Source organism: Furipterus horrens, unplaced genomic scaffold (genome assembly GCF_987537825.1).
Source record: "Furipterus horrens unplaced genomic scaffold, mFurHor1.1.pri manual_scaffold_2, whole genome shotgun sequence".
NCBI lineage: Eukaryota > Metazoa > Chordata > Mammalia > Chiroptera > Furipteridae > Furipterus > Furipterus horrens.
This window is the reverse complement of record NW_028327172.1, coordinates 171276838-171304692: the sequence shown is the minus strand read 5'-3', so window position 1 is coordinate 171304692 and position 27855 is coordinate 171276838. Positions and strand designations below refer to the sequence as shown.

Below are 27855 nucleotides of genomic sequence, written 5' to 3'. Positions count from 1 at the left end.
TTTAATCCTTATCTTTTTTTTCTTTCTATATATCATGTCTTGTCAAGAGAAACTTTTTGCAGGCTTGCACAGCTGAATAACAGATAACTAGCTGCCTCACCCACCCAGGAGGTGACAAGGAAAAGCCCACCTATAGTTACTTGGAGCCAGCTCAGTTTGCACATTTATTTTTTTTCAAACAGATTTATTCTAAATTAGGCAGAAAAAAAAAGGTGACAGACAAAAGGAGGGATTTCATTCCTGATATTTCATAATAAAGCTGGGCAGTTTTGAAGCAAAATTCTTACTTAAGGATGCTGCCATGCCTAATGTGGAAGGAGACAGACAAAATTAACCCAAGAGTAACTGGCTTTTTTCTTCTCTTGTGCATCCAAGCAAATAATTCTATCCTCCACTTAAACTCTTATTGAGTAATAAACTCTTTACTGATATGCTTGATGTGTTTAACCTGATAAATGATATGTCTACATCTTAAAATCTTGCAATTTTATAGCATTTTTTAAAGCTAATATAAAGCATAGTGGATATAAAGAAAAATAGAAACTTAGAAACACGTTCGAAAAGGCTGAGGTCATATATGAACACATAATCAAAGGCATCACTGGTTTGTTAGAAGAGACCAATTTAGAATAACATTCCCACACTGTTAACATTCGACACACTATAACTTTATCAGAATTTCCCCTTGTCATTTATTTTCACTAACCTTTAAGTCACATAAAATATGTAATTTGATAGGTAGTTTAGTTATATAATTTTCTTTCTTTTAATATCAATTATCCTGCAAGGTTCTGAACATTCTTTTGAATAGTTCAAATTTAAAGACTGAAAATATTATTTGCATTGGCCCTAAGAATAACCAAGAAACAATTTCCAACATAGGAGAACACCAGTTTTAAATAGAGGAATTCAAATGATTATCAACAGTAAACAGCCTCTTTCTTTCCACCTTAATGTTAAGATTACTTGTAATTTAGGCCCTGGCTGGTTTGGCTCAGTGGATTGAGCGTCGGCCTGCGAGCTAAGTGTCGCTGGTTCGATCTTCCAGTCAGGGCACATCAGAGAAGGAAAACTCTGACTCCAAAAAACCTCCGCTGCCTTGCGGCATACCTCTTCAGGGGAAAGGCTAAGGGAGTAAACCCCGACAGAAAATCCGGAGCCGGAGTCCCTAAGGCGGTTTGACGTTGTAGTCAACACCGGCAACTCCTGCGGCGCACCTGAAGCCAAGCTGTATTGACTCCGTCTTTCCCTTGGACCCTTCAGCTGTGAAGAGAGGGGGGGTCTGCTGCATGGGCAACAGCAGACCCTCCATATCACCCTGCCCAGGCTCTGTAGCTTCAGCTTCACTGGAGAGGACACTCCAGCGTCATCACAAGATGTCGATTCAACACGGGAGGAGACAGATACCGTGTCACTCCCGAGTCGGACTGCACAGCCATTCTCGGCGGTGCAGATAGACACTTAAGAAGCTACACCATCGTCTCTCGAGACGGACGGCTGCCGACGACGACGACGACGACTTGTAATTTAAAGAACACTGCAAAATAAAATGTTATCATTAGTTGTCATCAAATGTTCATAGGTTGCTTGTCACTGAACTGGAAATTTGAGAGATTACATGAGAAATATAAGCTATCACCATGACTTAAAAGAGTTTAAAGTTGACTTACAAGAAAAAAAGCAAAATTAAGTAATAATTAAACTCAGCTTCATGAGAGAGTTATTACAAGTACATTCATTTTCAAAGATCAAAGGTGGAAGCAATACATTTCAATTGGCTTTGTCAGAATAAATGTTCTCAGAGAAGACAGAACTTTGCACCTGAAGAGAAGGGTTTAAATAGCAGGTGACAGCTGCAGGCTGGTTAACCTGGAAGGCTCTTGGACTTTTGACATCATTGTGGTCTCAAAGACCAGGAGTAAAGAGACCAAGGATTTCAACAGCTTAAAATATGGTTGCTGGGCAATACAAATAAAGTGGTTAACCAGATGTGGAGAGCCATGGGGTGTTTGCCAGTGACTGTGAAGAAAACAGTGCGCAATCTGGAAACCATTAAAAATTTCTTGTGGGAGATAGAATCTAGAGCTTGATTCCCAGTCCTAGATTTTCTACTTCTTAACTCTTTCTCTGGGTTTCCTTTCCCTAGCTGAAAAATGAGGATGGGAGAATTTTTTTTATCTTCCAAAAAGAATCAATATGAGGTTCAAAAGAAAATAAGCATAAAAGTGTTTTGGAAGCTCAAACCATTAAGAATGTCCTAATTCATATTACAATACTCTGTGGTATTATGACTACATTTTTACTGCTTTTGACAAACAGTAAACCATTCATTTGGGCTGTCCAGATATCAGTGTCATTTTGTGGATTGTTTTATTATACTTAGTGGAAAAAATAATACCATGCCTTTTTTTATTACCTAGACACAGTGCAGGTAAGGCAGCTGGCTTCCCTTTAAAAATGGTGATAAAGAAGCAATTACTTTTAAATAGGTCTGCCTCCTATGGTACTTGGTGCTGTCATTCTCAACTTCAGGGATTCTTGGACCATCACAATCCTATTTGTCTTCGTATAAGACCCACATCAGAGACACCTAGATAGGAACCATATGTGGGCCAAGTGCCTGAATGATTTTGAGAACCCAGGTTAAGTTATGTAGCACTTCCTGATTAGGTTGGGCAACCCAATAGCCCACTTATAGTGGGGGTTTTCTATTACCTGCTTGCCAGCTGGAAAAATGTTTTTCTTTATATTCTGTAGACAATGCATGTTAAGTTGGTTTAGAGCGGCAATGATGTGAAGCATGATATCTATAAAGAGTTTCAAGAGGACAAGAACAACTGGAAATCACATCTCATGACCCTTCTTTGATCTTAACATTTAGTGCCAAAATGAATTCATATGTTTGCTTATATTTAAAATAGGTTATTTGGAACTCACCTAACACACACACACACACACACACACACACACACACACAATTCAATAACCTTCCTTTTTCTCATAAAGCCATATCACACTGTGGTTTATTCCTTATGGTTAAGTTGAATTTAATTGTCTAAGACTTTTAGTCACATTTTTGAAGTCTTGTCTTATCCATATTAGCGAGATTTATTTTTTGTCTTCAGATGCATACTAATCTCTAAAAAGTCAGTATAATAAATCTGCAGGTTGTTTTTGCCAGATTACCACTCCCTAGAAGGATGAAGGATTGTATTAGTTGAGTCAGGTATGATGCTGATGGTATCAGGAAGCTATACAGGAGAAAAACCTTCCAAATTTGCTTCCCACAAAGTGAGACCAAACCTCTCAGCCTTCCTCAACTAGAGAATTTCTTCAGTTTCCTTCCAGACTAAATGTTCTAAAGGCCTATGACTCCTCCTCCTTGCTCACCAATGGAGATGATTGTCCTGCCAAGGAAGATGAGTGGAAAAGTTAATAAAATGCCCCAAGGTCAAGTGGGACAAGGAAAAGAAGTTTGTTCCATGGCTGGTTTTTTATTGCCATTATGTTTACTGATTGTCTTAACCTATTGTGAGGATAAGGGTCTTGAGAATAATCCAGGAGAGTATCTGGTTAGATTTTCATGAAAGAAAGCCAGCATGGTATTTCAATATCATAGCTATGCATGCCATGGATTTAGACATGTAAAAGAGTTGGCCATTAAAACTTCGGTGTTCTAACTACTTCCAAGATAACAGAGAGAAAGAAGAGGGAGAGAAAGCTGGAAGCCACCTTATCCCTCAAATTCAGGGGGCAGCTGTGGGCTCACTCCACACCAGAGCAGGCCTGCTGAAATGGCTTTGGTCACACCACTGACCACGAAGTCAGATGGTTACAGAAGCTTGTGTATGTGAGTCACTCTTCCCTCCCATGAAGTTGTTTGAGAGAAGCCCGAGTGGGTGCTGTCTTGCTGACAAATTAATTCTAATCTCCAAACCAAGCTTCCCAGTTAGTTAGCTCCTCAAATCCATCAACCTCCCACAGCTTCTCTGAACTAGGTCAATGACACACCTGGCTGAGGAACCATAGCTTGAGCAGGCTGGATCTCCCTGGCATTGCTTTAACCCCACCCCATCTGAACCCCCAAAGAAAAACATACCTCTTCCAATTCAATAGTGTATTGAACTGCAGAAAGCAAGGTATCATTTTGTAGGGCAATATGCTTGCTAAACTCAAACGTAGGATTTACAGTAAGCAGAATTGATTTTGAAGGCTTTTCCTGTCACTGACTTAAAGTAGTACAGGCACTTTCATCATATTATCTTGGCTTCTAAAGCTGGCTGAAGTCCGAAGAATAAAAAACCAATCCGAGAAACCTAGAATGACCCATGCATAAGGAGAAGATGTAGGGCTTTCAGTTTAGTGCAGTTGTAATCACAGCTTACATCTCCTGAGTAATAATAATACAGTAGAGTTAAGGATGAGCACAAATTTCTCTTAAGCCAAACCTTCCTCTAATTCGATTCCAGTCTTCCTCATTAGATGGAGATGAGGGGCCCCTCCTAGAGGGCTCTGTTCCCCAGGAGAAGCTGGTCTTTACTAGCTTTGGTTGGCCCAGAGGATGAAATCTCCGCAGGATTGCCCCTCACCTGCAGCAGAAACAGGCAGCTCCATCCACCTCCGGGCCAGGTTACCACGTGCTCCGCGGATGGGTGCAGGCAACTCCTCCCAGCCACCCTCCTTACCAACTCCCACAGCCTACACCCTCCCGCTTCAAACCTCCCCCACTCCCCCGCCCCTTCAGTTCAGGGAATTTCCCAAGCACCCCAAAGCCTGCGTTTCCTGCCTGGGGGAAGGGGCGAATGCCAATATAAGGGATGCGGAGGGCTTAAGGACTCCGCAGTGCTCTGGAGTTTCAAATCCTCGCGCCTCCTCCTTCCTGAATCCGCGCCCTCTCGCCTAACCCTCTTTGTTGCTATGAGTCTCCTGTCCAGCTGCGTTGCCCGCATCCCAGGCGGTTCGGGATCTCTTTGTGCGCTGCTCGTGCTGCTGCTGCTGACGCCTCCCAGGCCCGTGGCCAGCGGTGAGAGCTCCCAGCCCGCAGGACGCACCTGGCAGGGTGGTGCGCCCCAGCCTCTCTGTTAGTGGCTGCAGCGTCCTGGGCATGGGGGGAAAGAGTCCGGAGCCAAGCTTACTGGAGAAAAGCTTTCCCTGCAACCCGTTCTATAATAGTGTCTCTCTTTCTGCCCAGCTGCTCCTTCCGCGGCCTTAATTAGAGAGCTGCGTTGCCTGTGTTTAACCATCACACGCACGATTCATCCCAAAATGATCAGTAACCTGGAGATGATCGCCGCAGGCCCACAGTGCCCCAAAGCGGAACTGATGTAAGTCCTCGTGCACTGCGGTGTCCACTGTGACCCTGGCCTGGGTCTTCAGCCCCTGCAGGTCAGGGGCGCATCATCATCATTTTTTTTTTTTTTTTTTTTTTTTTTCCCCTGCAGAGCCACCTTGAAGAACGGGAGGGAAGTCTGTCTGGACCCAGAAGCCCCTTTGGTCAAGAAAATCATCCAGAAAATTTTGAGCAGGTAGCTGTCACTTTGATCTTCGTGGTTTTTTAAATCTCTCTTGGAGAGTAGCCTTTGCAAGGTCCTTATTCTTTGCATGGGTTTGGCTACTAGTTCCCAGCCCACTCTTGGAATAAAAAGCTTGTTCAGGAGAAAAAGGAAAGTTGTTCCCCAGCGTTCTGGAAAAACCTTTATCAACAATCTTGCATGTAATCGCCTAAATTGTTACAGAGAACTCATGACTAAGACGTATATATTTTGTTAGTATAGTCCTTGAGTCCACCCTTTGCTCTTTATTGATCTTAAGTTCTGTGTTTTGCAAACTAGCTGGAGTATATAGGAGTGTGGAAATTTGGTGTAACTGATATATTATTTTTTCTTCAGCAGTGGAAAGCAGAAAAATTAAGAGAAGGATCATGCATTGGAAAAACTGCCCAGTTCTTCAGCAGAGCAGTTTTCTGGGGATATCTCAACAGAGTGAAGACAGAAAGCAAGGGCTAATATTTTTTCCAGTGAGTTAGGTTCCACCATGAATTCCTCACTTTGAGGGAAGGGTGGGCAGATGGACCTATGCTTGTCGCTGCAGCTTTCTGTTCATCTTATGAAGTATTTATACAGTATTTACTACTATTTCTTTGCTGTTGTTTTATCTGTTATGGCAGTTGACTTAATAGTGAGTCAAGAATTACTGGTTGTTACCCTTTCAGGGTGATTAGTTTATTACTAGTATATGTTCCCTAGAATATCACTGAAAAAGCTGTGGATTTAATATGTGAATGATATTTCTTTAAAATGCTATATAAAAAGATAAACTGCTAACCCACTCTTCTCATGAATTTTAACTATTTTAGTATTGTTTCTTGAGGAATAAATATATTAGAGAATTTCCTTACTCTTTACCCTAGAATCCTATTTAAGTTATATTGCATTAGAAAGCTGGGCACATCATGCAGTTATTACCGCAGAATATATTCCCTTATTTAGAATTTCTAAATGTTTAACTTCATAATAGGGAGTAATATATTCTTTCCTATAACTTTAGACATTTGATGTCTTCTTGGTATGGCATAATGTCATGACTTACTCATTAAACTTTGATTTTTATATTGTATTTATTAACTATTTCATTAAGAGTACTATAATCTTAGTCACCAAATACTGCTTTGGATGAAGAAGGTAGGAAATAAATAAATTCATTATGGCTAGTTTCTATAAAAATACATTCTTTTAGTTTTTTTAAGAATAAGGCAAACTTAACAATGATCTGTACTCTGAAGGTCTTAAAAATATTTGAACTGAATATAAACTCATTACTTAGTTTAAAAAAAATACACATGCTAAGATTTGTAAATGCTTATACTGTATCATTTTAAGGATTTGACCAGTTTGTTATAAGGAATTACAGATACATCACATTTACTATGTTAACATTGTGTCCTATTAATTTATAGCACTTCTTTCATTCTTTGTAAAAATAAAAGATTTAAAAAATTTACTCATGGTGTTTCTTCCTTCTTATATTGTTGTAAAAATTGTGTTTTTCTTTAATTCTACCTTATTTTGAAATTAATTATGCTCCTTTTTGGCTCCTCTCTGGCATTAGAGAACTAATGCTGTTGCATTATTTCAGCCTTTCCAGTTACTCCTTGATAACACCAATGGTCTCTGGGTCCTTTAGAAAACACAAATAGGTGACACTTCCTTATCTTAAATCCTTGGCTGACTTCCTATTTCCTAGACATGAAATATAAGTTGCAAAGTATGGCAAATTATATTCCATTTCATGCAACTCCTGACTATTCCTTCATTCATTTTTCCTTCCCATCTTTGTAGTTGGGTGTTTAGATCTTTCCTGGCTCCATGCCTTTGATTTGCTAGAGCCTCTATGTAGAGGTGGCTTTCCTCTTCTGCCTCTAGGAGGAAGTTTATTTATCCTTCTGCACTCAGCTCAAACAATACCTCATTCATAATGTTTTCCTTGATACTCTCAGCAAAATTCAAAGTTTTTGTTTTGATGTTCTCATGACAATATATATATATGTGTGTGTGTGTGTATATATATATATATATGAATTTATTTGAATAGAAAATATTGCATTGCTTTTACTTGTTAGAGTTTCCTTATCCTACTTTACTAAGAGCTCTCCTAGAATATCAACCATATTTCATTTCCCTTTGAATATCCCATACCTAGCACAGACTGACTTAATGAATTAATAAATTATCCTCACCCTCAAGTTGTCAGTGCCCTAAAATCGATAACCTGGCTCATGGGGAGTATCAAATAAATTCAATTCTTTTACATCAAGACCTGTGGTGTATGCAGCCCCCACCCCAGCTTATAACGCCTGGCTAACTCCCACTCTTTCTTTGAGGTCAGTTTGCCTCTCCTTTAAGGTCTCTCTGACTCTTTCCCTCATCATATTAAGGCCATTTTTATATTCTCTCATAAAACTTTGTTCTTTAATTTTCTAACATTCTGTCACCAACATGACTAGAGTCTATAGAAACTATATAGGTATATATGTGGTCATTTATTTAGTGTCTATTCAAACTTCACTGTAAGCTCCTTCAGGTCAAAGACAATATTTATTATATTCAACTCAGTACTAGCTCATAGTAAGTGCTTGAACAGATGCATGATCTAGGCTGAACAAGTCCCACTGTTCCGTTAGCTCATTCTTAGGAGAAGCAAGAAAACAAAGAGAAAAAGACTAATCCAATTAGTACCACACACACACACACCAATTAAATTAATATACTACATGAGGGGGAACCCAAGAAAACCCCTGCATTTACTTATAAAAATTGTGTATTTATTCTTACATGTTGAAACTTCAGTCACCTTCAAAGTACTCTCCATTTGATGCAATACACCTATCGAGACATTTTTTCCACTGCTCAAAACAGTTTTTGAACTAGTCAATTTCTAAAAAAGATTTTATTTATTAGAGGAAAGGATGAAGAAAGAGAGGGAGAAAAACATCAATTGTGAGAGATACATGGATAGGTTTCTTCTTGCGAGTCCCCATTTGGGAAACCTGGCCTGCAACCCAAGCATGTACCCTGACTTGGAATTGAATCAGCAACCTTACAGTTTGTAAGCCAGCACTCAATCCACTAAGCCACACAAGCCAGGGCTGAACTTGTTGATTTTGATGCCTTTTAGTGCTTCTGTCATCTTTTTGTTTCACCTCTTCCTCATTGGCAAAGTGTTTCCCTTTGAGAACTTTTCTCATCTGTGGAAACAAACTAACAAAAAAATTGCATAGAGTGGGATTGAGTGAATAGGGAGGGTGGGGCATGGAGTCATGCCATTTTTGGCCAAAAGCTGCCAAACACTCAGCATGGTGTGGGCAGGTGCACTCGTAAAAAACCCATTATGAAATGGGCAAATGTGTTGAGTCTTCAAAAAATCCACTGAAATGGAACACAACCTCTCACAACAATGCCAGCTGGTACACTGATAGAGATGGATTCCTAGAACATTCACCTAGTGGGGAAAGCCTGTACTATAAGGAGTCTGCCCTCCAGAAGATAATTCTGGATATTTGGAGGGTTCCCCCTTGTATATGTTTATATCAGCATATATTTGTATATATTAGTATATCCTAATATGTCATTAACATATCTATGTAACCTATTATTCTACATCTTTTCATCCCCTTATACCTAAAATATTATTAGATTAATATGTTCTTCTATTATTTATTAGCATAAGTGTAATACACAGAGAGAGAAACACAAATACAAAGATGAAAAAACCTTGAGGAGATTCAAAGAGATGAGTGTGTTGACAATTTTTCAGCAATGTAGAAAGCATAAAATACTTCAAATTTAATATATATATATTAATATGATTGTGGGAGAGGGGGAGGGCTGGGTGGGGGAGAAAAAGGAGGGAAAAATGGGTCAACTGTAATTGAAAAACAAAAAAAATAAATAAATAAATAAAACATATATATTAAACTTCTGAGGTCTCCTTTGCTATATATTAAACTTCTGAGGTCTCCTTTTGTTTGTTTGAACCTATGAATTATACACTAATCATGGAGAAAACCCGAAAAAGAAAACCAAAGTACCATAAATGTTTAAACTACAAATTTCAGTGTTTTAAACAATACCTGATTTTTTATATCAGCTCTAATATACTCATTGAGTGAGTGTCTGATAATAATAAATAAAAGCATATTAAATACCCTTCAGGTGGGTGAAATATATGATTTGCAAAGTAATAAATATTACTTATATACTTTTCTGTATCATTATTCAAGATCTTTATTTTTCCCTAAAAACAAAATTTATAAGTTTAGTTTGTTCATAAACCCTACAATAAGACCTATTTGTAATATCCTTGCAATTCTATTTGTTATGTTCATGCCATAATTGGTCATTCTATAAAGAAAATAAATTACAATATATTACTGTAGTATAACATATATAAAAACCTCAGTGACAGTTTGTATTCACCAATTCTTGATCCTGTCACTAGCAAACTCAAGGACTAACATATCTGGGAAAAATGAATCTAATGTATGACCTCTGGGATATGTTTTAATATATTTCTCATACAAACCCTGACACACTATTTTACTGTTATCCACCTAAAACTCTCTTATATATTAAATTACAGGGAATTGAATATATCAGCTAAAATCTATTCTGTGTTATTGCTCCAATCCAGACAATTTCCATGTGTAATGAATGTTTTTTATTCTCCCAGACTTTCCTGCTTGCCTCTGGGTGTGGCACCTTCACATAATCCTTCAATTCCTGAAGGTCCAACAAGATCTATGATAAATATGACGAGTGGCTTTGTATCATAGTTTTAATTCTTGCATAAGGAAAAAAATTGCTAAGAGTAACTCATCTTGTATATAATGTCAAAAGTCCTTCCTGGATGTGACCAATTGAGAAATTTACCAGACAGAATGAGCACCTGGGGATTTCAGTTTGCCTCCCTGACTGAATCACTGAAGAAGACAAGGAAAGTCACATGATCCTGATTTTGACTGATGGTCATGGGTGGCCTGTAGTATGAAAACTAATATATTTCTGAGAAGGATGGTTCACACTTCAAATATGTAGAGTGAAAATATAACAGAAAGGCCTAGCATTTCCATGTAAAATTTTGTTTCTACAAAGTGTAGAGTCCTGTTTCTTAAATATTGAAGAGTTTCCAATGCCACACAAAGTAGATATGATGATTGTCTCTGAGTCTCCTTAAAGTTGGATCAAAAGAAAAATAGTTGATTCATTTTCATAAGAGAGACTGGTGATACTTCTTTATAATTTGTGGTGCAGTATAAAGTCAGAGTAACTGTGTTTCAAATCTAGTTGTGAGTATTTCTAGCTTTGCAACTTTTTCAATTTTTTAAAACATCCCCATCCCTCAGTTTTTTCCTTGGTAAAATCAGTATAGTAATATCTATCTCTCGGGCACTAAGACCTCTCCTGGAACAAAGCAGAGGCTTGATAGATATTCATTTCTTTCCTAAGTCTCCTAATTAAAACTCCTCTTGACAAAAGAGAAAACTGAAATCTCAATAGTTATTTTTTGTTTTCAGATTTATCTGTAGTCTTTCCAGCTATGCATGTGTGATTAAGTTTTAGTGCTTTTAAGAATTTTTCCACCATTCTTGTTTAAGAAGCTTCTGAAATCAACACATTCATATTCTGCTATGTTTTCATCAATTATGTGGTAACAGTATCAAAATGTATAATGTATTTTCCTTCTTATAAACATTCATCCACCAAATATTGATACATTTGATAGCATTTATTGATAAGGGAGATACATACTGGACCATGTGAAGGATCCTTAGAATATAGAGATTACAAAGATGAGATGTCTTCAGCCTAAGTTAAGGTCCTTTGGCAGCAAATATACTCAGAGATTTTTTTGTTTGTTTGTTTGTTTGTTTGTTTGACAAAGCTTTTTCTGACAGTTGAATGAAAAGAGACTAGATTGTTTTAAAGAGAGAGAAAGAGGAAAAGAGAGAGTCATAGGTAGGAATTCTTAGAATCAAACTGAGAAAGGAGAATTGTGTGCAAGAAGTTTACTGAAGAGTGCTCACCTTGTATCTTTCAGGAAGAACAGAAGCAGCATTGGGCAAAGGAAGAGTTGCTGTTATGACAAAAGATTCAGATGGTTCTATGAAAAGCTCTGGAGCTAAGATGGCCTTTCAGGGTTATTCTGAATAGTGACAAAGGAGGTATCTCTGTATCTTGACCAGCCATTAGGTGTGGGCTACGCCTGGAGAGTGGGCATAGCTTTGGCGAGCCTGTTCCTTTAGGCCATGGGCTATGCCCAGAAAGGGCCTCTACTTGTGAGCTTTCTGTTCCCATCATTGCAGCAGCTGAATAACACCACCAGTGGTGCTAAAAGGGCGTCTAGGTGATGCATCATGATTTCAAGGGCAGGGGAGGGGAGGGAGAGGAGAAGAGGAAAGAAAAGAGCAGGGGAAGAAAAAGAAAGGGAGGAGAGTAGAGAACTCTTTTCTTTTTCTCTCTTTTTTTCTTCTTTTCTCTTACTCTCTGTTCTGCTTCCTCCCATTCATTCTTTATTTATTCCTGAGCAATAAAATGATGCTACTTAAAGGAGGAAGAGGAACAACAGGAGCACTATGTCCCAGCAGAAATCTTATCCAGCAGCTAGCACCAACCAACCACCTCCTGTGTGAATGAAGCCATTTTAGACTTTTCAGTCATTTCAGGCAAGACAGAAGACAGCAGAAGAACCTCCCATTAGCATACACAATTATCAGAAATAATAAACTGATGTTGTAAGTCACTGTTTGAGGTTGGCTTGTTACACAGCAAAAAGGTCAAAAGAGGAGCATCATGTGTCTGATGTTCAACAAATAATATTAATCAATAAAAAACTAGAATAAAATTCTCAGGCCTGCCAAAGATTGCAGTGACCCTTTATAAGATTTCCCCCTACTCCACCCTCCTCGCTCTCACCTCATCCCAACCCCATGCTTCAACTCCACACGGAATACAGCCTGAGTTGAATGAGTCCTAGAGTAATTGAGGTTTGGGTCATTCTTATCAACTCAGAGTTATAAAAAAATTTTGATTTCAGCACTTATAGGGACCCTTTGTTGGCTAGTATTTCAATCTATTGATTCAAGTACTTTAATGAACTGACCCAAATTTTTATTATTCCTGGGATCTTCTGTATCAATTGCTTTTATGACTAATTTGCAGGGGATAGCTTATTTTTTTTATACTTGAGAAATGTCAGTTTAAAGTATTCTATGTCAGGCAGAGTTAATATATAGGTGTTGGCAAAAGTATGTTTACAGTTGTGAAATGTGAAGCACAGTTTATTCTTGTATTATTATTTATTAATTATCATATCATTTTTTATACAAATGACTATAAGCCTATTTTTGGCCACCCCTGTATGTCTTAATTTTAATGGTAATGGTCCTCTGATGTCTCTAGATATTTTCTGTTAAAATAGCTAACAGATAAATTCTGTTTTGAGTTCTAGAAAACTTTCCAGTTTCCTGAATGACTGCTATTTATACAACAACTTAAAGGAAAAAAAGATAAAGTAACTCACCACCAAAAAAAAAACCCACCAGGGTGACAATGTAGGATTTATAAAAAGGCTAGTTATTTTTAAATCCAAGAACCCTGACACTAATTTTCTAGCATTTATTTAGGTTATAATTTTAAAAGCTGATTTCTTTTGATTAAATAATGATTTTAAAATTTTGTTGCCCATTTCTGTGCAGTTTACCAGTGTCTGTGTTGTATTTCTATTCAAGGACATCAAAGAAAATTATGCAAATGGTAGTAATAGCAGTTAGCAGCAGTAGTAGTAGTAATAGTAGATTTGTATTTATATCCCACTACTTTGCACAAATATTGGGGTCACAGTTTTTAAATAGAAATAGTTAATGACTAAGTCACACAATGAAGAGAACTTTATAATGCCTAGAACATATTAAGTACGTAACAAAACTTATTTAACCAATAAAAACTAGCAAATATCTATTTACCTCAAATGCTGACTAGTAAACTCATGACTCAAGAAATTTGTAAATACTTCCTCATGAACCTTGCTGACAATGTGTCTTTTGTGACAAAATACAGTTGTTGATTAATACAATGACTTGATGATCCTGTGCTACATGCATTCCTCTTTCCAGGTACCAACTAACACAAATAGCATCATCAGTTCAAAGACTTTCAATATCATTTCCCCAAAAGGATTATGTATTTCTGAGTAATCTTACTAAATGAACCAAGTAAAGAAAATTAACTTGTGCTTGACCCAGTGAAACCAGTAAACACTGCACACCATGAGGGGTGTGATGAACAGAAAAAGAAAGATACTAAGAATAATGTTAAAAAAACCTTTATATTTTGCTCTGGAAATGGTTTTCAGTTTATGTTTGAATTTTTTTAAAAATCTGATTTTCAATGATGGCAAAAGGCTATAAAACCATCATTCAGGAAGATCTAGAAAAAAGTTTGCTTTCTGCACTGTTTTCTGTTGAGATTCTCTACATCTCAGCTCTGAGAAGGATCCAAATTTCAAGCGTAAGTTTTCCTTAAGCCTTCTCTTAAACAATGAATTTATGGTTTGGGAGAGCTGGAAAATCACTTTAATTTAATATGTTCTATTGCAAGACAGTAAGTCGTAAAAAGAAAGCCAATGGGATGGTGAAAAATAAGGAATCATTGAAAAAACAGGAACTAAGAACTTTAGGTGTAGCTGATAACTAATAAACAACAGGGAAAATTGGTTTAACAGTATTTTTTTAATTGGAAAGATTAATTACTGTAATCACTCTTTTGATAGAAAGTAATTTTGTACATTTAACATTTTGAGAGCTTCTTCTACAATTTTAAAGTTATACAAATTAAGCAAAAAGAAAATGGAAAGTTTAAATATGATGTAAAATTTGTATATAGCATGAAAGGAAGATAGCTTGTGCCCAGGACCTTATCTATGATGCCCAGCCTTCCAAATCACCTTTTTACCCCACAGGTACTTTGGGCCATGTGGAGTTTGGTTTGAGAATTGTAGCTTATTAGAAAGCATAGAGAAACTTTCTTTCATGTGATATTCATTGATTTATTCACTAGCCCTATCTAGGACCCTATGCACCATAGGATACACAAGGCATTCAAATAAACCTTGGACATGCCTCTGCCTCCAAAAGTATACAGTCTAGTTGAGAAAGCAAGTCTTATAGATGGAATAGAGATCCAGACAATAACATATATAAACCAGCCTATGATGTGTAGGTCCACCTCTGCATTTCTGTGGGAGTTTATATCAAGTGAAGTTTGAGATTAAAATCCTTATTTAGGATCTGAGAATTGAGGAATAAAGATCTTATTACAATCTGCATAGCACAAAACTGGAAACACCCTTAAAATCACAAATAAGACGTAGGTTGGACAATTGCCAGTGCTACAGAATGTAGCACAGCCGTTAGAGAGAATGGGGCAAAACTACATTGAGGTAGCATGAAAGGGTGCTGATGACATCTTTTTGAAGGGCAAAAGTGATACAATGATGCCATTTATATAAAAAAGATCTATGTCTTCCTCTATGTATATATGTATATCTTTATGTATTCTGTGTGTCTCTGTATATGTACGTGTATACATAAATGCAGACAGAATAAAACACTAAAGCCAAATTATTAGCAATGTTAGCAATGTAGAGTGGGAATGTGGAGTAATAATAAAGAGAAACTTGCATGTTTTATTTCATGTGCAGTGTATAAATCTCTTATAATAAATTATGTTACATATTAAAAAATAAAAGGAAAATAACAATTCTGGATCTTGCTTTTTAGGGTATATTCAGACAATAGAAACAGTTTATTTTATAATACAAGGGAGGATAAGTTTGCTTCTACTTTCTAAATAAAAATACAAAAAAGAAAATATTCAAAGACAGAAAAATCCCCATTAACTAATATGCAAAGTGAGGCTTTGACTGTAATTAATTTATTTTATCCACATACTGCAAACAACCAGGATAAGAACATTTATTTTTCTAGGCAGCTAGAAAGGGAAGATAATTGTCTTTCCACAGAGTCATATATTTAGGTTTTCAGGTGCTCATAAAATGTCTATTAGGTCTCATATAAATTACATTATAGGATAGGCGGGGCATATTAGATAGTTACACAAAGAAAATATATGCAACATGTGTAGGGGAGGTAGGTATTGAGAAAGGGGAAGCGGGAGTGTAGAGTAATACATAAAATGAAGTCTAGCAGGGATCTTGACTTGCCTGGTGTTTATCTGGGTTGGGTGCAATTTGACCACCCTTAGGCATATATCACCACATTCTCTCACTCCTCCCCTATCCCTCCCCCTCCCTATCCTTTTTCTCTTTACCGGCCTTGAGGGAGTGTGTATAAAAGACACCAGGACAGCTGAAAAGCTGCTTAGCTGCAGACTCCTTGGCAGCAATCCACCCTTAAGCTGAGGCCTCCTGGCTCTTGAGCAACTCCAGCTCAGTTCTCTCTCCACCATGAACACCAGACCCAGCACCACCTGCTCCTGTGCCCGTGCCAGCCCACTTCATGTCTTACAGGTGTTGCTGCCACTGTCACTGCTCCTGATTGTGCTGGTTCCCTCCACCACTGGAAAACGTAAGAGAACCTTCGGGAAGGTTGACTGTGGAGTAGTGCTTCCCAGTGGCTGTGGTTGCTTCTGTTGCAGCTGTGTCTGGGGGGAAACTGGAGGTACTCTTGGGGCTGCTGAAGGAAATGATACTAACTTTAAATGGAGGAGCTATGCTTAATGGGCACTTAATGTGTGCCAAGCATTCTGCTTGGGTACTTTATTAAAGGTTTCAGATCATATTCATAGTGGCCTTGTGAGAGAGCTAAAATTCACAAAGAAGGGGACTGAGGAATCAAGTAATAGATAAGATCCTTAATGTAATCTTGACCACTAATAGAGTCACAGTTTCTATCCTAGCTAACGGTGTGGACAAGTACGTTGAACTTCGCTGCAAGTGTATAAAGACCGTCTCTGGCATTCATCTTAGTAACATCCAAAATGTGAAGGTGTTCAAGGCAGGAGTCCATTGCCCCAAAGTTGAAGTGATGTAAGTCTCTGTTTCTGTATTATTAACTCATTAGGGAAGCCTTCTGCCTCTATTCCCACCAACACGGGTTTGTTCAGCCCCATGGATCCCCTCTGATAGGCCAGGATACACAAATAATTCTACTTCCTCTTGCAGAGCCAAGATGAAGAATGGGAAGGAAATCTGCCTGGATCCAGAAGCTCCCAGAATCAAGAAAATAATCCAGAAAATTTTGGAAGGTGATGAGTCAGCTCTTTAATCCATTCACTTTCTGTCAATCCTATTTATCACCCAGTAAGAGTAGGAGTTTGAAGCACTGGCTTTCTAGAGTTTTTATTTATCCAGGACTCCTGTTCACACTGTATTAAACTTTGGATATGTTTCCCATTCTGTCTCAAAAGTCACATTTTATTCTGAGAAGACTGGTTAATAGGTGACAGAGAGAAGGTGGAAGTAAGCAAGCTGGTTTCAAAATAAAATATGTGGTTTACTGCCGAACTCTTGGCTAAATGTGGTACTATGCTTTGCATTTCTTTGTTTAAAAGTTTCTTTCTAAAGACATTTGTGTTAACTTATCTTGATCTGCTTTATTGTTTAGTAGACATGCCCATGATTGATAGGTTTCATAATGGTCCATGATGTTAGGAATCACATAGAGCCAATATATTTAGGGACTTAATAGAGTTTTTCATTGTCTTAGTCCTAGGATGTCTTGTTTAAGAGAATTCTCTGAAAGATTTTTCTAATGTTTATTTTAGCTTTCAAACCCTAAAATTAATAAAATTGTAGAATGTAAGTTTTGTAAGCAGTGGTTATTTACTTGAAAGTGAATGTATTTAATAGTAGTAAGCCAAAAAATTGATAAAAAACATTAACAAACTATCAAAAATTCCAGTATTTTCTACAACAAGAATAATAGTAATAATACAGATTCTACTCAGTATAAAATTTTTTAGCATGATATGTTTGTACATATTTGCATTTGCTTAATGTTTGCAATATTAAGATTTTAGTATTAAAATCAGCATTGCAAATAAGTACAATATTTAAAAATTTACCAGGTTACTAATTATTATTTTATAATCAACAGAACTTTCATTTATCTCTTAATCTCTTAAAGTTACACTCATACTAGTCTTACATAACTTTTAACATAAAATTAAAATTTGTTATTACTTTGTTATCACATATTAATTTTAACAGAATTGTTGGGGGAGAGCCTTAATTATTTTTTAATTCTTTTTTACATTTTGGTATTCACAATATGACCAACAAAAGTCACTAGCTGACAATCTGTTCCATTTTTTAATGTACTAAAATAATAGCTAACCTTCATGAATAACTCTTAATGTGTCAGGTATAATAAGTGTTTTACATCCACAGAATACATAATTCTTACAAGATAGATATGATCTGATTGAAAGAATGTCCTCCAGAGAAAGAATAACTGGGTCATTCTGCTCTACCACTTGCTAGCTCCATGACTTTTGGCAGGTTGCTTAAGGTCTCTCTTTGTTCCTAAGTTTCTTCATCTCTAAAATGGGACAATAAGATTGCCTATCTTACAGAGTTGATGTGAAAAGAAGGAGTTAATAAATTCAAGGCTGTGAAAATACAGCATGTCACACCATAACCCATATATAAATGTTAGTGATTATTTGTTAAATCAGCACTCTCCAGGAATACAGAGAAGAAAACTGAAGTTCAAAGAGATTAGGACATTTGCCCCAAGATCAGATAACTAAGTAGGTGACAGAGTGAGGATTTAGAACTGTGCTCTTAGCCATCACACCACACTGTTTCCCTTGATTCTTTTTTCACAAGTAAAGAGATCATATTATATATCACTTAGTGTTATTGATACACAAAATAGGACTTGATACATAAATAGCATGCTGCATACACTACAATAATTATAGAGTAATAAGTACGTTCACTTACCCCAACTTGTGCATGTCGTTTCAGGAACACTCATGTATTAAGCATTTTTAATTTACAAAGTTGGCATTGTTAAGGTCTCCTTTTGTAATCTCCTCACCATTATAAGTTCGATGTCTTGAAATGCTTTGTCTATAAAATAAATGCATTTATTAAGTAATAGTTAACCCAAAATATACATAAATGAACATGGAATTAAGCAGTAAATGTAGAGTGTAGTCATTGTCAGCTTTTCTCCAATAATTCAAAATAGCTCAGCATTTCTTTCATTTCTCCAGTCATTTCTTACTGAACTCCAACAGGACCAGCTCCTGAGACAAGCCACAGTTTTTACACTATGCTAATATCTCTTGAGATGTGGATGTCTTTGATTTTTGTGTATGCATATAAAATTACTCTATTTAGATGCAGAGAAAGAATGATTTAATTGTTGCTTACTACTTCCAGGATTCTTTTACACTTCAAATATTGAAATCTGAGGGCAAAGTTATACAAATCCATTATATTTCCCATCCATCTCCCAAATTACTCTTCCTATTCATTCCCTCACCCACTAACCTGATTTCAAGTTTCATTTTCATGAACATATTCTGCACCAGCCATTGTGCTGAATGCTGGATATTCAAAAATGTGTGAGTCACAGAAAATTGCCCTTGAAGGGATCCCTGTCTGGTGGGAGAAGCAGAGAAGTTGATAATCACAACCACATGTGACACTTATTACTATAGAGGTATGCTCCAACTGCATGAAGCAACAGATATATGAACAAGTCAAAACCTCATCATCATTAGTTCCAACAATTATTACCTGTACTAAATGTGATAACTTTATATTGAGTTTCCCGTAGTCCACCAGTATGATAGTGATAAACATTATGATCTCTCACCTCATAGAGCATATATATCTGTGTGCATAATAAATGTGTGTACATTTGCATGATTTGTAAGAAACAGGAAAAACTGAAGGTGCTACAAGATACAACCACAGGAACACAATTAGCTTCAGCTTTCAGGGAAGGTCCTCTGCGGAAGTAATATTTAAGCTGACAACAGAAATATGAGTAGGACTTAGCCAGCTGAAAGGGCAGGTGGTGTGAGAATAAGAGAAATAACATTTTAGGCTCAGGAATTAAATTGCATATCCCTACAGAATTCTGCTCCTGCTGAGCAGCAAAGATGTCAGAAGTCAGCTAGTTTCATGCAGTGGGCTCCTGGTGACTTGCACCACAGTTAACCAATGTGACAGAGAGCCTCTGGCTATGAGATGAGGGTGTCCTTTGCCCCCATCAAGAGCCAAAGTCATTCTTTTTCAAGGAAGGAAAAATGATCTCTCGACCTTTCTGGTATAGGATTCTGTAGCATATCCTACACCCTCTCTCTCTTCCATGTCTTCTCCACACAACTGCCAGATGCTCTGTGTCCTGAGAGCATCACTGCCCCTGCCAGCATGCAGCCCACCTCGCACTGTCACTGGTACTGTGAGGCCACAGCAGGCACTGGAAGATGTGGCCTGGAAACTCTCCTTCTCCACCTCTCTTCTTGGCTGAGCAGAATGAAGAAACAAAAAGAGGGCATTCAAACATTACTTTCACAGTTTTTTCTCAGAGTAAGAGGATTAATGAGGATGATACCTTGCTTCCTAGAGTATTGGATGATGAGTTGGTAGAGCTGGTGGACCCCATTCAACAGACTGAGGAAGCCTTCCACGGTCAGGTGAAATTCAGAACTGAATCACTACCTAGAGACCAAATTCAACCTTTGAGTAGCAGAAAGCAATTACAAACTATACACCTTTAACACACACAGCCACTAAACTCAACTCAGTGATCATAAACAAGAAAAGCAGGAGTGGATGAGCAGTTCTTGATAAGGCAGCTGGAAGCTGGGGAGGGAAGAGAAACTGTCTCGGTCCTGAAGGTACATGCTGTGTAAATTGCAACGGGGGGGCTACAGGGAATTCTACTGTTACACATAACAAAGAACACATATTTTATAAGGTTCAAATACTGTTTCTAATTCCACAAATGTGCATGTATATGAAAGTGGGTTGGGGTGTGGATCCTGCTACCAGCTTGCAGTCAAGACAGATGACCCAGGCTTTTTTCTGTTCCTCTAATCTTGGTTGGCCAGAGCCCAACTCTTTGTGGGTTTCTGCACCGCAGTTCCTCACCCTCCACCCAGGCTTCCGGACTGGACGGCCAATGGGGATAAAACAGGCCTGGAGAGCCTCAGAACCACTGGTCTGCAGAGCGCCCGCTCGTATTGCCCTTGTACTTTGGTCTCCTGTCGGCATCTTGGCAACATGGGCCTCAGAGCGAGTTTCCATGCGTCCTGCCCTCGGTTCATCCCAGGGCTGCTGCTCCTGGGGTTGCTGCTTCTGCCAGCTGTGGTCGCTGGCGCCAGTGGTGAGAACAGAAGCAAGACAGGGAGGTCCCGGAGGTGGGGGTGGGGGTGGGGGTGGGGGTGGGCGTGCAATCCCGGAGAAAGGCCGGGAACCCCCAGGGCTGTGGTGGAGTCTGTAACTGCCCCTGATATCCATGACAATTTACTGAACACACGTTAGGTGTGTGTGGGCACTGTGCCAAGCGCTGTCCTGTGCCTTCACCGTATAGACAATACTTCTTACTGAGGTCTGTGGATGAGGAAATGAAGGCCAAACGCAGTGAGGAAGACCCCTAAGGAGTCATTCTAGGAGACACCACTCCCTCCCCCATCCTCATGCCCTCCCCCCCAACCCCCTTCCTCAGCAGACCCTGAAGAAGGAGATCAGGACCTGCAATGCATGTGTGTGAAGACCACCTCCCTAGTCCATCCCAAGCACATCAGCAGCCTGGAGGTGATCCGCGCTGGACGCCACTGCCCCACCTCCCAAATGATGTGAGTCCTCGCGCTTGTTTCTTGTGCCCACCCTCTGCCTCCACCTTTGCCTATCGTCCCTCCACCCCGAGCCTAATCCTGAGTGCAAGCCCAGCAACTGAGGGGCTGGCCTCTCTTCTTTCTCTGGCAGAGCCACGCTGAAGAATGGGAAGAAAATTTGCCTGGACCCTCACGCCCCCATATATAAGAAAATAATCAAGAAACTTACGGAAAGTAAACTACTAGGCTGACTGAATCTGCACATATACTATATAATGTATTTTGCTTATTCTTCCATTTTCAGTATATCTTTGGAAAAAGGTGATGTTTTGTTATCCTTCAAATTTTAAATAAAGAAAATCAATCAACTTGTGGTACATTCAAAATATTTCTTAATGGAGCAAAGCATGGTGATTTTATATAAGAAAAAAACTCCAGAATTTTAAGTAAAAATATATTTGGAAGGAAGTCTTTGTTTAATAAACACCAATTTTGCTTGGTGTTACAAGTTGGCTGAGACATATTTGCATATTTACATGATTACATTACTTAATAACTACTTGTTTACACATGTTATAATTAGTTATGTCAATAAATATTAATAGCACTTAAGCTTTACTGAGCTGCTTTGTAAAAAAAGTCCAAAAAGTCCTCAGCTTGTGGTCCCTTCCTCTATCTTTCCAGCCTCAGCTTCTTTCATCATTTCTGATCCTCTTCCTCTTACACCATACCTGCCTCTTAAAAGCACCCTGGTGAGTATGTTGGGCTTACTTGAATAGTCCAAGATAATGCTCCCATCTCATGATCCTTAACCCACCTGAGAACTGTTTTTTCTTCTTTCTTTTTTCTTTTTTGTCCATATGAGGTAGTATTTTCACAGGTTCCAGGGTTTATAGCAGGGACATCTCAGGGGAAGGGGTCATTATTTAGCCTACCATAATGGGCAGGAAGGCAGAAACTAGGTGAGGCAGGAGAAAACTAGGCATTCATTCATGAGCTAATGTCATTTCAACCTAATCTGTGTAGAGGAAGGAACTGAACTGTTAAGAACAAATGTAGAATGGTCCAGTTCAGCTTCTGTGGGAGGCGGTGGAGGGGCAAAGGACAGGAGAGGCTTTGACAAACAACTTAAACACTATATATCGAGGCTTATGAAGTACCGTAGTATCTATCGTCTAAATGTCCACACCCACTTTGCCTGGTAGGTAATATTATTCACCTTGCAGAGTCAAGATAACAGTCTTAGAAAGGTTAAGGACCCTTTCAAGGCCACAGTTTGTTTGAAGCTGAGTAGATTGGCCTGACTACCAACTCCCTGCTCTTGCTTCCACACTGCTGCCTTTCACACAGGGTGGTGGTGTGCTAGCTAATCATTCACAGAGGAACAGTTCCTTAAACCAACTCTGGAAGGTGGAGTAGCAATTTTCCAGAGAGACAAAGGGGAGAATGGAACTGCCACAAGATGAAAAATACGTAGAAAGACACAAGATCAGTAAGCCCTCAGCACATTTACTGTTCCTCAGAGCTGGAGTGTCTACAGGGAGAGTGAATGATGGTCTGCCAACTAGGCTTTGCCCATTTGGTATTTTTCCCTTCAGTCCACCATATGCGTTGTCATCTGAATTATCTTTTCAAAACACAGATACTTCCCTGTATAAAATCTTCAAGGTCCAAAGTCCTGAGCATGGCACCAAGTCTGTGCCTCGCTTTGCTTCTGTGCCTAAATTTCCTCATTTGTAAAGTGGAAATATTATGAGTGTCTGCTTCATAGATTACTGTGAGGAATAAATAGATGATGTGTGCAGAACACCTGGCATAGTTCCTCATATATAGTCTATGCTTAAAAATTAGCAACTATTAATTATTATTATCACTCTCAAAATTGCTCTCAATGCACCATCTCAGTCATTTTGGAGTGTCGAATACGTCATTTAACAGAGCAATTCTTGGTGATAAGTAGCAAAAATTGTTGCAGTGGCAATACAATTTCCTCAAATCTTTTGAACTTTGGGAGAGAAATAATTGCAAACGGAGTGTGGGTGATACAATATTTTTCACTTATTTTCTTTTTACTGTCTGCTACAAACAACACACCTAGGTGTGACTAAAAGGCCAAAGGACCAAAACAGATTTGTCCATGTCAACTAATGCTGGTGCTATGTAAATAAAGACTCCCTTCAGAATTACTTTGCCTAAAGAACACTTTCATGCTGCCACTTTTATCAGCAACAGGATCCAGAGAGGACTTTCCTGCTAGGAAATGGCCAAGTCAGGTGCAGTTTACTGCAGCTCTCTGCTGTTATAAACATTTATGGAATGATAAACATTGAATGTACTACAACTTTATTTTTGTTTTTATTTTTCTTTGGCTGGCTTGAAACAGTCAGCAGAAAATGTTTACAACGTAGGCACTTACTGCATAGTCAAGAGCCTTATCAAAAAGAAAAAAGAAAGGAAAACACCGAAGGTTATTTTGTTCTTGGAAGTTGTAGCTCATTTTTCTTCTTTTTGTTCCTTTTGCCCTTCTAAAGCCTTTGTGATTAAAAAAAATTTATTTTTCTTCAATACCTAGAGCATTGACTGTTTAGTTGGTTTTAAAAATCTATACATTTTTTCTCCTTATAAAAGACAAAAAATGCATGCTCATTATAGATTACAAAAAATACAGACGGAAATAAAGAAAACTTCAAAAAATTACTTTCTGTGTTCAGAAATGTTCTTCTCCTTTTTGAAAATATTAGTCATTTAATATTATTGGGGAGTGAAAGAGAATCCCCCCACTCTAATCTTCTTTAGTTCTTATGGCTGGACTAGTGATAAAATAACAAAATTGACACAAGACCAGATTAAGAGAAGAAAAAACAATTTAATATATTCACACAGGAGAATCACTACTTGATGCTGACATCATAAACTGAGGCTCAAATAAATGATTGAACTAGGACCTTTTTTATACTTTTTCAGATAAAGAAACAATAAATTAGTGAGAAGTTAACAAACAGGACAAAGAAAGTGCTTATTAGAAAGGAATCTCAGCAGGTTTGGGTATTTGTTCGTGAGGAATCTACACAAAGCTTAGGTGTTACAATATTTGCTTAAACACACTTTTTCGACTCTGGATTTTATATCTTTCATGATAAGGTTACCTCTCAGTCCTTCAGGAGCAGGCAGAACACCTCTTATAGAGATATATTTCCTGCTTTTGAGGGGAGAGAGGACAGCCAGAGAGTTCTTCCTGCTTTTGCTGCACCTCAAGTGACTTCAGCCCAAAATAATCAATATGCTGTTGTGGGGTATTTGGAGGCAGCATTCTCTTGGCCCTGACAATATGGTTATCAGGTGTATTGCTCATTGACAGTAAAATCCATTATGAACCATCATAAAGGAAACATGTATTAATGACTTCATTAAGTTGACATTAATTAGGGAGCATTGCTTGTCCCAATTTTGAGTAATAGAATAAGTTTTTCCCTGGCCAGAGAAAGCGTTTACCTATACATTTTAGGTGCTGTGTGTAGTCACTGTGTGTTTATGTATGTATACATTATGTGTGTATGCATTTACATACACATACCCCTAAAACAAGCTCACAGTACAATACTTATACTTGCTTTGTACAATGTTTTCTTATATTTAAGTTTCTATACTATCTTATCTTACTTTATCCACTTAAAAAAGAAGCATTGGCCAGAAACCTATGAAGTGATTTTATAACCCACTGCTGGATCATTAACTCATAGATTGAAAACATTTCTCTAGTTCTTGGGCTGAAGAGTCAAGTTTTAATATTCTGTGTTGAACTAGGACTTTTTTTATACTTTTTTAGACAAAGAAACAATAAATTAGTGAGAAGTCAACAGGACAAAGAAAGCATTCATTAGAAAGGAATCTCTCTAATTAGTGTTTCCCAAGATACTTAGGGAGTCAGTTGGAGCAGTATGCTCAGAACCAGCAGGACAGTTAAATCTAGATGCATGTAGTCTACCTTCAATCTCAAACCTGCAGGCCTGACCTGGGGTTGGAGTCTTTGGGAACCCCATGAGGAGCAGCCTTTAAGAGGAAGATGCAGCAGCAAGTGGAACATTGTCTGGGTAGTTGAGAATCTGCATCCTGTACTGCTGGGGGCTCTTATTTATACTCACTGCCTACTCTGCTTCAGCCATGAACATCTCAGTTTGGGGTTTCATACAAACTGATTTGAGGGTTGAAAATACATTGCTTTTTAGGAGGACTTGGAAAAAGCAAACACACTCAGTAAATTCATGTTTTTTATAATCATTTCGTCTTCCCCTATAGCTTTTTTTCTTATCCATATAGTTTCTGGCCTTAGCCCAAGGGGTTTTTGAATAAGATAGCCTTGGGCCACATCTCAATTTTGACTCTGTGTGGCTTTGAGTCTCCTGTTTCTTTATCTGCCAAACAAAGGCAGTACTGTCCACCTCACAGGGCTCTGTAAGCTAATCAATCTCTCTTATTGGACCCAGCATGGGTCTGACTCAGAATTAAAACCAAGTAAGTACAAGTTACTTTCTTCCCTTTATTTGGAGTTTTACCCACAGAACACATATTTACAAACAGCAGTGGCCACAATCCTGGCTCTAAGAAGCAATTCATTAAGAACACTGCCAACAAGACTGACTGTACTTCCACACAGAACTACAACCCAAAGCTTGGGAGCTCGGAACTAGTTAAGAAAGAAAAAGGTTTAACATGACAGACACAGCTGTATTTTCCATGCATGGTAACAACTAAAGGCAAGTTAAATAGCAAACCACAATGTTTATCAACCAGTGAATCTATAAGCTTTTAAAATATACAGGACTGCTAATGATTAGAAGCCTGGCTTAACTGTTTATCTAGTAAAGAAAACAAGGAAAATAAATAAACTTTGATGTAAGGTTGTCAAATATTTCTTTCATTGCCGAAGCAAGCACTATTTGGGGATTATGCTAGTATTAGCTACCTTTTAGTGACAGGTAGTAAAAGTTGAAAGAAGAGCAGTTATGAAACAGAGTTGGAATAATCAGCTCTTACTGACCAGCTGTGTTTGGAGATTCAGTCTTCTTTTTCCAGGAAGCTAGAGGTAACAATAGACTCTATTGGAGAATAAGGAATGAAGCAGTTTATATGCATCTCCACAGAATATGATTAAACTGACCTGTAATTATTTGTTTTCCTCCTTTAGATTAGGTGACAAGGTCATACCTATTAACCTCCTTTTAGTCCCACTTCCAGAAAGAAAGACTGACAAAGTAGGTGCTAAATAAATGTCAAATATTAACTACAGGGAAGGAAAAAATAATGCAGTTAGCACTATGAGGCATTTGGGTGCTGGATCCTGCACCTAGCTAACAGAAAGTTAGTTAAAGACTGTGTTCCCAATTCTTGACCTTGTCAGGTTCAGAGGCTGCACTAAATTATTCATAGACATAACACACTCATGTCATTTGTCCCATCAGTGATTTGTATGATTTTTAGTTAAAGTCACATCTGTAACTATTAAAAAATCTGTAAAGAATTGCCCTCACCTCTCCATTTACCCCCCTAATGACACACATATGCTCTATATGTGCTCATGAAATGTTATTTGGTTGTGGATATTCACATTCGATGTATAACATACGCATATGTAAAATGTATACAACCAAGCCATTTTTTCTCAACTTCCACCATAATTTTAGCATATCTAATTGGATTTCATATTTCTTTAATGTTCTCAACTACTTTAGAAATGTCAGTCAATGGACTAGCACAGTGATACACTTGCAGAACTACCTCTTTGAAATAAATATCACTTCAAATTCTCTGCCTCCAATATTACCTGAGTATATAGACAGAGCCTAGAAAGAAAAAATGAAAACAAATATATTTCTGAGCAGAAATGGGCAGATAGTGAACATTGGAAAATGCTGCTGACATTATGCTGAATATCAAGATTTTATGATTATTCATAACTTTCCTAGTTGAAATCTGTTTCTTTATGCCTTGCATGAGTGTTACACATTCATCTTTCAACTTCCTAACTTTGTTTACATAATATCATAATGTCATAATAATATTTTCATCTCCAATCTAAATTTCTTATGTGATTATTTCTAAGAAAATTTTTTTAACTTCCTTATTCTTTTGCAATTTTGGCAATCCTGGATTTCTTCTTGTAACATGGTCATGAGGTTATTCGTTTAGTGAGTACCACTTCTCAGAAAGTTTAAGAAACAATTTTAAGAAAATAGAGATGAAAAACCATTTATAAAAATATTTTTAAAAAACAATAAACATTAAAAAAAAACACCTGATCAGAGCTAATACATCAAATGGTTCTCAGTACTAAGTGAATGATTTAAAATATTTTAAATATCATTCTATTATCATGCCAGGAACAGAAAAATAAGTAATCTAGCATTGCAGAAGAAAGTACACAGGCTAAAGGAAGAATTTTATGTTAAAAGTTGGACTTTATCCAACTTACATCTCTTACTAC

General features: G+C 37.8%; 3 protein-coding genes and 1 long non-coding RNA gene across 5 annotated transcripts in view; 3 read left to right on the top strand and 1 right to left on the bottom strand.

Moving 5' to 3' along the window:
• Positions 1-20246, bottom strand: part of LOC150019980 (uncharacterized) — a 47295-nt gene extending 27049 nt beyond the window's left edge. Inside the window, exons 1-2 of the long non-coding RNA XR_016509104.1 lie at positions 20150-20246; positions 18523-18651 (exon numbers count right to left, since the gene is read on the bottom strand). This is a non-coding gene — a long non-coding RNA (uncharacterized LOC150019980). The remainder of the gene's footprint in view (positions 1-18522; positions 18652-20149) is intronic.
• Positions 4877-6156, top strand: LOC150019982 (C-X-C motif chemokine 6-like). The gene is made up of 4 exons (XM_090266764.1): positions 4877-5023; positions 5192-5324; positions 5442-5525; positions 5892-6156. Exons 1-4 carry the CDS (start codon positions 4918-4920, stop codon positions 5908-5910), a joined length of 342 nt encoding a protein of 113 aa, XP_090122890.1. The 5' UTR covers positions 4877-4917; the 3' UTR covers positions 5911-6156.
• PPBP (pro-platelet basic protein) lies at positions 15893-17079 on the top strand. 2 transcript variants are annotated; one of them, XM_090266765.1, is made up of 3 exons: positions 15893-16141; positions 16461-16602; positions 16738-17079. In XM_090266765.1, exons 1-3 carry the CDS (start codon positions 16021-16023, stop codon positions 16838-16840), a joined length of 366 nt encoding a protein of 121 aa, XP_090122891.1. In that variant the 5' UTR covers positions 15893-16020; the 3' UTR covers positions 16841-17079. The 2 variants fall into 2 exon arrangements, with proteins under 2 accessions (XP_090122891.1, XP_090122892.1); XM_090266766.1 differs by having other exon boundaries at positions 15894-16141; positions 16473-16602.
• A 469-nt stretch (positions 20247-20715) lies between the features above and the next one.
• On the top strand, positions 20716-21742 carry LOC150019979 (platelet factor 4-like). The gene is made up of 3 exons (XM_090266767.1): positions 20716-20923; positions 21269-21395; positions 21526-21742. The coding sequence occupies exons 1-3, from the start codon at positions 20821-20823 to the stop codon at positions 21623-21625; spliced, it is 330 nt and encodes a 109-aa protein (XP_090122893.1). The 5' UTR covers positions 20716-20820; the 3' UTR covers positions 21626-21742.
• Positions 21743-27855: the final 6113 nt, after the last annotated feature.

Bases quoted from the DNA above. Each gene is read 5' to 3' on its own strand.
- LOC150019982 (XM_090266764.1), top strand. From the start codon at position 4,918: ATGAGTCTCCTGTCCAGCTGCGTTGCCCGCATCCCAGGCGGTTCGGGA. The intron at 5,024-5,191 runs GTGAGAGCTCCC...CTTTCTGCCCAG, and splicing joins TCCCAGGCCCGTGGCCAGCG to CTGCTCCTTCCGCGGCCTTA. The intron at 5,325-5,441 runs GTAAGTCCTCGT...TTTCCCCTGCAG, and splicing joins TGCCCCAAAGCGGAACTGAT to AGCCACCTTGAAGAACGGGA.
- PPBP (XM_090266765.1), top strand. From the start codon at position 16,021: ATGAACACCAGACCCAGCACCACCTGCTCCTGTGCCCGTGCCAGCCCA. The intron at 16,142-16,460 runs GTAAGAGAACCT...ATAGAGTCACAG, and splicing joins TCCCTCCACCACTGGAAAAC to TTTCTATCCTAGCTAACGGT. The intron at 16,603-16,737 runs GTAAGTCTCTGT...TTCCTCTTGCAG, and splicing joins TGCCCCAAAGTTGAAGTGAT to AGCCAAGATGAAGAATGGGA.
- LOC150019979 (XM_090266767.1), top strand. From the start codon at position 20,821: ATGGGCCTCAGAGCGAGTTTCCATGCGTCCTGCCCTCGGTTCATCCCA. The intron at 20,924-21,268 runs GTGAGAACAGAA...CTTCCTCAGCAG, and splicing joins TGTGGTCGCTGGCGCCAGTG to ACCCTGAAGAAGGAGATCAG. The intron at 21,396-21,525 runs GTGAGTCCTCGC...TTTCTCTGGCAG, and splicing joins TGCCCCACCTCCCAAATGAT to AGCCACGCTGAAGAATGGGA.